This window comes from Triticum dicoccoides, chromosome 2B (genome assembly GCF_002162155.2).
Source record: "Triticum dicoccoides isolate Atlit2015 ecotype Zavitan chromosome 2B, WEW_v2.0, whole genome shotgun sequence".
Classification (NCBI taxonomy): Eukaryota; Viridiplantae; Streptophyta; class Magnoliopsida; order Poales; family Poaceae; genus Triticum; species Triticum dicoccoides.
In genome coordinates, this window is record NC_041383.1 from 130,689,076 (window position 1) to 130,698,500 (window position 9,425).

Here is a 9,425-nt window from a genome sequence, read left to right on the forward strand (position 1 = left end):
AAGGGTTGGTTTTGTCAGCTCTGTCATGCTTGACTTGACACATACTATGTGTGCTAGAGAGCTCAATTATTCTCGTCTGACAATTGTTAATGGCCATCTGTGTTAATGATGTATCTTATTAGGTGGGAAGAAGAGGTCGTCATTTTATTATGACATCTGGAACATAAAATATCTCAGGAAGTTCAAATGGGATGATCTGGTTGGTGAAATAGGTATGCCTGAAGTACAAAACTGTAAAGTAGCTACAAACTTCTTAGCAGTGTGAACTGATTTATATGTAGTCTAATCCTTGGAGTTTAATGCAGCTGAGAAGACTCATATCAGGGAACAGAAATTAACGTTGGAGATAACAGCTGCGAAGAAACAACGTGATCATTATCTCTCTAATGCTGAAAAGTCTCGTACACAGAAATTTATTCGTGAGCGCATAAAAAAGGTATGCTTTATTGTTTAACTTCTAGCATAATTCATGTTGGGCATTTTCTTTCTGTTATGTATCATCTTTATCTGAGTTCCAGACACATGGTTTGGATATAGTAGGAAAAACTGTTCAGTTACAAGCTAGCTCGAACACTCGATATTTTCTCCCTTATTTTGTCGTTCACTGTAAGTTTCATTACTAAGATATCTATATACCTTGGTGACATCCTTGAAACAGAAGCAAAAGCCGGAAGGAAAAGAATCCGATGATGTTGGTGAGACGAATAACGATCGTCCAATTCCTCGACAGAATAGAGCAGTTGAGGAGAGAGGCCCTAATAAAAAGGCAAAGCTCTCAAAAAATATTCTGGCCGGAGTAAGTGTGCAGCCCTCTGGCAGCTTACCTGGTGGTGCTTTTATGTTAGCTAGCTAGTCATTTGACCTGCTTTCATCGCACTTGCAGGTATTCGGTGGTTCATCATGATCGATTTTGATTCTTGGTGGATTGGAGCATTGCAACCTGAATGTTCTAGCACAAGATCGTTGCTGTCTTCACCATCAGCCCCGCCTTAGTAGATTAGGCTGTCATTTTTTGTAATGGAGGGTGAATGGTTTGGTCGTTTGGTGATTGCGAATTGCCAAATATATGTATTACTTCTGCTGTAATACTGGGATACTGGGATGGATGTACACTGTTGTTAATTTGAAACAGTAAAGTAATATTACCCTGTGTTGGCCATATGACTGGGAACATTTCAATTCTATTATACTAACAAACCAAGTGAAAAATCCTTTCAGCTGCATTTTCTGCTCAGAAGATTCGCACTTTGGCGAGATATATTTTGACTCTCAATTATACTTCCTCCATCCGGGAAAAGTTGTCCTCGTGATGTTTTTGAAGAAAACCCCTCCCGAAACTCCCGACACAACTTGCCGCTCCGACACAGGCGCATGGCCGTCGGAGCTCCCCTGTTCAGCTTCGCCACGCTGCTCCCCTGCTCTCCCATGCGTCCTCCTCCGCCGCCGCAGCTTCCTCCTTCGCCGCTCCCTCCTACCTTGGGCAGCCCCCTTGCCTACCTCCTGAATCTCCCCTCTTTCACCACAAAAATCGGCTCTTCTCCTCCCACCGTGTCTCCTGCTCGAGCGCGGGGACGACACATCCTCCTCGTCGCCCTTGCCGCCGGAGGAGGCACGGGGTATGCAGCAGTGGCTCGTGCTGTGCCTGCGCGACCTCGGGTGCGAGTGGGCCGCCGCGTCGCGGGCCTACGCGCCGGTCGCCGCCTTGGCCGTGCGCCCGTCCGCGGAGGAGGAGGAGGAGGGGGATTCCGTTCGCCGGCAAGGCTTCTTCAATGGACTGCGTCTTGGTAAGTCCTTCCTCTCCCACCTGATGCGCCGTCGAGGTACAGACTGAATCTTTTGGCTGGGTTTCAGTCAGAGCATTCAGTTGAAGCATTCAGAGCAATGTCCAGCAGCACTTGCTCGTCTCCATCTGACAGAAAGCAAAAAACTGCCGTCAGTTTGGTAGCATGAGTACACTAATCTCCCTTGTTTTTACCTAAACAGCATCCAATCGAGCATTTGGCCATGCTGCTGCTCACACTCAAGCTCAGCATAAAGACAGAGATGCAGAAATAGGCTGGCCAAAATCAGTTAGGAGGAATACTTTCCCAATCTTTCCAGATTCAGTTAAGCTAATGTAAGATTAGCAGCAAAACAAACACAGGTTATTGTGAATTGATAGCAACAGCACCTTCCTCTGACCAAAACAAACACAGGTTATTTTTTTCTTCTGATAATTTCTATCACTTGTCTATTATACTCCCATGTTATTGTGTTCTGTTCTAGTCTCTCTGTCCCTCTGGTTTTAAACTAAACCAACACTAGCATCTGCATTTTCCCAGTAAACTTTTGAGTGCATTTATCACTTGTTGAGAAAATTCAGAATACACTACAGCATCTTAAGACATCCGCCCACCTTTTGTTTTGGTCAGATGACCAGATTGTGCCAAACTGTGCCCAACCACAAGGACAAAAGGCACTAGCAGCACATAGTTGCATTGACCAAGACTTGTTTCATGAGTGCTCAATTTGCATTGACCAAATATACTGTGATTGCAGAAATTTTAGGAATATTGCTTGCCCAATCTGTGTGTAGAAATTTTAGGACTATGTGAATAAAATGCTTTCAACTAAGAAGATGATTATTGGGCTATGTCTGTCTTCACTGCTCACTGCTAACTGAATTTTCTGAAGCTAGCATTTAAAAAGTGATGTCTGTCTTCCCTGCTAACTGCTCACTGCTCACTGCTAGTAAATTTTCTTACATTCTTATTTTTCTTGTATTCCAATCACACCCTGTGGTGACATTGGTTCAACCAGGAACATGTGGTGATAGATGGTGTCCTCTTGTTTGACAAAAAAATAGTCACAAGTTTCCTTTACTGAATGCAATTTGTCCTGTTTTGTCTGGTCCGCAGAAGACGTTGATCCACAGGAAGAAAGCCAACAGGATGCCTTGCAAATCGATTTCGAACAGGGTGCGTGTAGATTCAGAAATCTTCAGTTTTTCGGAGTTGACAGTAACAAGATTTTATTCAGTTAACTTGAGTTATCCGGAGTTGTCTTTTCTAACATGCAGATGAGTGTAAAAATGGAGATGATCCAACAATATTCCAAATTATGCATGAATCTGTAGCACACCATGACACTACTATTATTGGATCATCTCCATTTTTACACTCATCTACATGTTGTCTTTTCCAATGCAGGCTAGTTAGTTTGCATTATCTTCTCTGCTAATAAAACACAAAACAGTTCATTGTCTTCCATGGCAGGATGCCAGCTTTGTACCAAGTGCTTCGCAATGATAAATTAGCAAAAACAGGATGACACTACTATTATTGGACCATTATCTGCCTGGCAACTTAATTTTTACTCATCTGCATAATCTTTAGCTCACCATGACACTACTATTATTGGACCATTTTTACACTCATCTCTACCTGGAGAACAAATTCCTTAGTGCAAGTTATTGATTGAATTTACACTCATCTGCATAATTGTGTAGAAAAATTGACTGTATTTTGATGACTGAATTTAAAATCACTACTTGGAGTACACACTGACTGAATTTAACACTGCAATTGATTATCCTATGATACATGGACACTGCAATTGTGCATTATCCTGGATACATAACATGGATCTCTGAATAATTCAAATACTCTGAATAATTCAACAATTGACAGAGGCATAACATTTTTTCCTTCTCCCATTTTAGACCATAACAACAACAATCTGGTCCAGTTGCTCTTGATGATGCATTTTAACTTGTAATTTTGCCAAATCTGGACCAGTTGCTCTTGATGCATTCAGTTAACTAGATGCTACCCGTCCAGAGAACATGTTCGGTTTTCTTAATAGCAGATCAATTTTCTTCAGAGAACATGATCAGTTTTCTTAAAAGCAGATCAATTTTCTTCAGTGAACATGATGAGTAGTGTTTGAAATTGCAATGTACAGAAATTGGAGCACCACGAGCAAGCAGGCAGAGGAGCAGATTTACAGAGGGGTGCTTCTTCTCACTGGCAGCAGCACGAGCAGGGGAGCTACGGGCGGAGGAGCAACAACTTGCACAGGAGCAGGCCCGCTGGGAGCTTGAGGACGAGCTTGAGGTCGAGGCCCGCCGGGAGCTCCAGCTCCAGCCGCTCGAGACGCAGGCGCGCGCAGGTCCTGGGCGGCGGGAAGGGATAGCGGCGGCGCAGGCCCTAGGCAGCGGGAGGGCATAGCGGCGGCGCAACCCTGGGCTGGCGGGAGGGGTCACCGCGGGAGGGGATAGCGGCGGTGCAGCGCCCTTCAGCCGCGGAGTAGGTGGCCGGCGGGTGGCGCAACTTGTCTCCATGCGGGCGGCACAGGTGGGCAAGGGCGGCGAAGGTTCGCGCGGTGGCACAGGTTAGCCCCTGCGGGTGCCGACGATGGCTAGGGCGACCACGGTGCGCGCGGACGACAGCAGGAGGAAGAAACAGAGGGGGCTGGATTAGCATAAGTTTAAAAGATTAAGTGTTTTTTTAAAAAAAAATTGTAAATGAACTAAGGAAAACTTTTCCCGGACAGAGGGAGTACCAACATACAAGTGGGCGGCATATAAAGTTTAGTCAAAGTTTATTTTATTTAGTCAAACTGACAGGCAAAGTTGACCAAAAAATATGGAAAGTACTTGTAGCACTATTTTTGAACTAGCTGCATTCGGCAAAATCAATGCTCATTTTCAGGCTTCATCCTGTCTCTAATTAATTTTCTCTGAGTCCTTTAGTGATTAGAAATAAAACTATGAAGTGCCCTGAAGGCAAACCCTTGGATATAAAGATCAAAATTATGCAACGCAAGAAATACCAATAGCAGACAAGCTCTACAATGTCCTGAAGCACAACGGGAATACACAAAGTAGCACAGTGGGGCGCCATGTTCTCCTGCAACCAGAAGACATACCTACCTACCCGACCTAGCAAACTGGCAAAAAAATCTATATAGCCCTTCTATTACATGAAAATAGGTATTATGTTATTCAGTCAGGTGCCTCGCTGACCACTTCAAGTACAAAAAGGAAATTACAAAGCCGGAGCAATGATTATTAACAAAGATTTCTTAGTGTTACATTATTGTACACACACCATCGACCATCCGATGGAGATGCCGTGGCTTCTGCAGAGTTCAAGGTCATAACCTCAAAGCTGAAGGCATCAAGATGAAGGCAAAAAAAGGGCATCATGCTCGTCTCGCCTCGAGAAAAAGCGCGGGCATCAATCGAAAGATTGGAACTGATGCAAAAAAAAAAAAAATAGTGGCAGCTGGGGCACCGCACAAAATAATCCATCTAGTCCCTTCCTAGCTATCTCAAGCATGCCTGCGCTCCTGTATCGTATAATACACAAAATATTATTGGAGGAATGACCCAACATTTTAAAAAAATAGCATCAAAATTCTAAAGGAGTAGCTAGAATGAATAATATAGCCACACACGACAATGGCATACAATCACAAACGGCATATATATCAGATAAAGGTTTCCCTAATACTGTTTCTAGTACTGGTATATGGCATTAAATTGCTGGGCTTATGTGATCATTTATGTTCCAGGCTGATGTTCTGATAATAATTTCAAACGCAAGTGCTTCAACGGAACAAAGGCATTGATTGTACTCCCTCCGTCCCATAAAATAAGATCGTTTTGCAAGATGTTTTAGCTTGCAAAACTGTCCTATATTATGGGACGGAGGGAGTAATAAATTAAGACAAATCGCAAATATAAGAAGCATATTAAACATTACTCCCTCCATTCCTAAAAATAAGGCATATTTTGTTTCGTTAAGACATGCATTTGACCAATAATTACTACATAAATACAAAGTTATATTTATATGACCTAAAATTTGTGTCACTAGATTCGTATATAAAAGTACTCCCTCCGTCCGGAAATACTTGTCGGAGGAATGGATGTATCTAGATGTATTTTAGTTCTAGATACATTCATTTTTATGCATTTCTTCGACAAGTATTTCCGGACGGAGGGAGTAGTACTTTGTTATGACAGTGATTTTGCATCACATAAATCAAATATTAAAAGAGTAATTGTTGGTCAATTGTCTTAACGAAACGAAACACGCCTTATTCATCGGAACGGAAGGAATACATAATATTGAGAATCAGGCAAATACATACTTGTCTGTATGGACCCTTTGCCTAATCCTCTGCCAGAATCAGCTTGTGCCAAATGAGGTGCAATGAGGGCATCCAATTTGACAACCCAGAGTGCAACTGCAGACGTCGTTTGTGGCATCGTTTGGAAGTATACAGTAATGTCATCCAGATATGAACTAAAGCTTACTGCTGATGAGCTTTGGTACAACCAATCCTCATCAATTGCCCCAACAAAATCAACAAGAACCTGCAGGGGAGAAACATGGCAAAACAAAAGCCAGTACATACTGTGTAAATTACCTGAAACTGAATGAATGTTCTGATATTACGGTGTAAACAGGAAAAAGATACTGACCTGCAAAAGCTCGGGTAATGATGATGTTCGTCGCAGCCGCTTAACCCACAGGTTGTGCGAAGACTTCATCCACAAACCAGCAAAAGCTGCCGTAGGCATAAGTGCCTACATCAGCGCACACAAAATGAGGGGAAAATATGATTAAGAAGCTGCTATGAAATACATACGCTATTTGTGACCAAACAAGTGACTGGCGATCCAATACAGAAACATAACTCAACTTTGAATCACCATGTATCATAGTTTCTTAACGTAGATCCCAGACAATAAACTCTGCGTAGAACAACCATTTTCTAGTACTCACCTCAATAGCATGAATGGCTGCTTTAAGTGCCTGTAGCTGCGAAGGAAGAACTTTATGATTTGGCACATCGTACAAATCCTCAGGCTCCCTGCATGTTGCCACATGTATAGCATGTCTTTCTTCAAGATCAAAACCAACCTCAAAAGTAGAGTGGCATATTCTGCAATGTTTTTCATCTCTCCAATACAGATCATGACAACTTTCACAATGAACGAGTGATTCCTTAAATGATCTCTTGCCACACTTAACAGCAGTAAGAGAAGAATAGAAAGAAGTCCAGATCCATTTATCTAATGCTTGCAACCTTTCCCACTTTGACATCTTCTCATCACTTCTCCTCCCAACTTCAATTCCTATTGCAGATGATGCATTTTGAAGATTACCAGCTAGATATGTTGGAACAGAAGCACTGTCAATGTCTGATAGGGGTGAAGCTCCATCTCCACTACTTGGCTTGGGTGAATATCTGTTTCCACTGCTTGTCTCGGAACGAGAAGAATCAGATGATGCTGTGAGCGCAACTACACACCCATCTTCCAAGTGTTTTTTCATGCCTTCAAAAAGACATGATTGCCTCTTTTTCATTGATGCAAGAAGATGAGCTTCCCTGGTGCCTCTGATGTCTAGGACAGACAATAGCGAGAGTAAATCCTGCAATGCACACAAAAAAGGGCCGGTAACTTTATTTGTGGAAGTTTAACCTCAAGTGATTAAATAAGAGGCAAATTTAGATACTACGCAAGTTAAGCAGGTGGGCAACCTGTGGTGAATCTATCACTTCCCAGTGACCATCTTCTGAGGACTCAAAGTAAACCCTACGGTGCCCTGGATCATCTGCTCTACAAAGGCCAAGGAAGAGCCAGTAATTGTTATATCTGCGATCTGATCCTAAGAGAACAATTTGTGGCTGATGTGCAAATCCTGTGGGTGATTCGTTAGCTCCAGAGTCGGCAATGTAATCCTGACTCCTCAGGCTTCCTGATTGTCCTTGCATAGAAGAATCAAAACTGTGCGAGCTTCCTGGTCTATTTAAGTACTCATCACTAGATTGATAAATGGTTCTTGTACACTTCTTTATCTTCCCACCTGAGGCATGCGACTGTGCTCTCTGTATGTTAGACAGGACACTTTGTGGTTCCTATGAAAGGTAGAAAACAAAAATATAAGATTCTGCAGCTTTCCAACAGGGCATACAAAAGAGAATAGAACATTTGTATGAAGGCTGAGCTTTAACTTGGAACGTGAACACAACAAAGTTATCCAAGATTAAGTTTCCCAACAACTGAGAAATGGCTATTGTATGTATTTTCACTTCGAATACTTCAAATGAGTTATACGGTAACCTAAGGCAGGCACTATTCACTTAAGATATCCATATACATATCCTAATGAAAGTAGTATCTACTTAAAATGTCCATTTCTCCTAATTCTGCCTAAGCAATAAGGAGACGCGACCATAGTATAGTTAGGAAAGTGCGATCATTTATGTTAGTTGTGGAGAAGTGAATTAAGCACATCAACAGAAGAAGAAAATTCAGTGGAGGTAAATTTGCATAAATGGTTCATGGGTTTGGATGATTTAAAAGAAAAAAAGAACTGACATAATGCCATAATCTTCTAAAAAATGAGACCTTGCTCTCTTAACTCATCTGATCACTTCTAAGAACATCCAAACTATTCATGTACTTACATTACCAAGACAGAGCACTGTAGTCAGCTAGCAAATTTCATACAGGGCAACATTAACAATAATGAAAAAGAATAATGATCCTTTAAGTCCTAGATGGTCATTTTGCAAGTTCAGTACTCCCTCCGATCCATAACAAGTGTTGCAGTTTTGAACTTAGGTCGAACTAACCTTAGCCCAAAACTGTGACACCTATTTTGGATCGGAGGGAGTAAGGTTTAAGCAATGATGCCTTGAACAAAGATGAGATGTTGCAATTGAAATATACCGGAAGAGAGTGAAGGTTACCTCAAGCCTTGGAACAGAACCAGCACCAGAAACAACATCTATCAAAGCAACCAAGCAATCCAGCTTCTCATCGATGCTTAGGTCTGAGTACTCGCCTTCCATCAACCCCAGAAGCCACCGTTCTCCAGAATAACTTTCATCAATTTCACTGCATTTATTCATATTTTTATTTACGTTTTTCTGTCTCCACCTGACAATTCTACTTTCATGCTCAGGATAACTCTCTTGTGGACCATCAGATTCATCACCACTGCTGCTAGCATCCCCATCATCATCAACAGTTCCAGAATCCTCGGTATCTGATATAGGATCTTCTTTTCCTTTAATCCGAGGATCAACACGGAGACGATATGCAGAAGGCGCAATCTTCTCAAACAATGTGATGTCACTAGAGAGAGTTGAGAAAATAAGCTGCTCTACTTCTGATGCGCCAGAGAGATTAATACCAATAATCTGAAGAGAACAATCAAGTAAATGCCACGGAGATACTCAACCAAAAGTATATACAGAAGGCCAGCTATCATCAATATGAAACGTTTATTTCTGAAACTACCTGTGGTGATTTGGCAAGTTCAGCAACCTTTAACCCACTGCTTCCTTTCTTAGACAATAGTGCAAACAACTCACCTTTCAGTGTACGAGGACGTAACCCATATTTAACCATCTGGTTTTTT

At 42.0% G+C, this 9,425-nt stretch overlaps 3 protein-coding genes across 3 annotated transcripts in view; 2 read left to right on the forward strand and 1 right to left on the reverse strand.

The window, feature by feature from the left end:
- LOC119362581 (pre-rRNA-processing protein ESF2-like) overlaps window positions 1-1,159 on the forward strand; it is a 3,060-nt gene extending 1,901 nt beyond the window's left edge. The window contains exons 4-7 of the mRNA XM_037627827.1: window positions 123-212; window positions 306-436; window positions 659-796; window positions 884-1,159. Of these exons, the coding sequence (XP_037483724.1) occupies window positions 123-212; window positions 306-436; window positions 659-796; window positions 884-904 (380 nt within the window). The 3' untranslated portion in view covers window positions 905-1,159. The remainder of the gene's footprint in view (window positions 1-122; window positions 213-305; window positions 437-658; window positions 797-883) is intronic.
- Window positions 1,160-1,225: 66 nt separating this feature from the next.
- Window positions 1,226-4,238, forward strand: LOC119362582. The gene is made up of 3 exons (XM_037627828.1): window positions 1,226-1,784; window positions 2,898-2,957; window positions 3,943-4,238. Exons 1-3 carry the CDS (start codon window positions 1,619-1,621, stop codon window positions 4,206-4,208), a joined length of 492 nt encoding a protein of 163 aa, XP_037483725.1. The 5' UTR covers window positions 1,226-1,618; the 3' UTR covers window positions 4,209-4,238.
- Window positions 4,239-4,930: 692 nt separating this feature from the next.
- Window positions 4,931-9,425, reverse strand: part of LOC119362580 (homeobox-DDT domain protein RLT3-like) — an 11,484-nt gene continuing 6,989 nt past the window's right edge. The window contains exons 12-18 of the mRNA XM_037627826.1: window positions 9,305-9,425; window positions 8,752-9,204; window positions 7,537-7,914; window positions 6,777-7,427; window positions 6,473-6,577; window positions 6,139-6,364; window positions 4,931-5,331 (exon numbers count right to left, since the gene is read on the reverse strand). The exon at window positions 9,305-9,425 is cut by the window's right edge and continues 1 nt beyond it. Coding sequence (XP_037483723.1) covers window positions 5,309-5,331; window positions 6,139-6,364; window positions 6,473-6,577; window positions 6,777-7,427; window positions 7,537-7,914; window positions 8,752-9,204; window positions 9,305-9,425 — 1,957 coding nt within the window. The 3' untranslated portion in view covers window positions 4,931-5,308. The remainder of the gene's footprint in view (window positions 5,332-6,138; window positions 6,365-6,472; window positions 6,578-6,776; window positions 7,428-7,536; window positions 7,915-8,751; window positions 9,205-9,304) is intronic.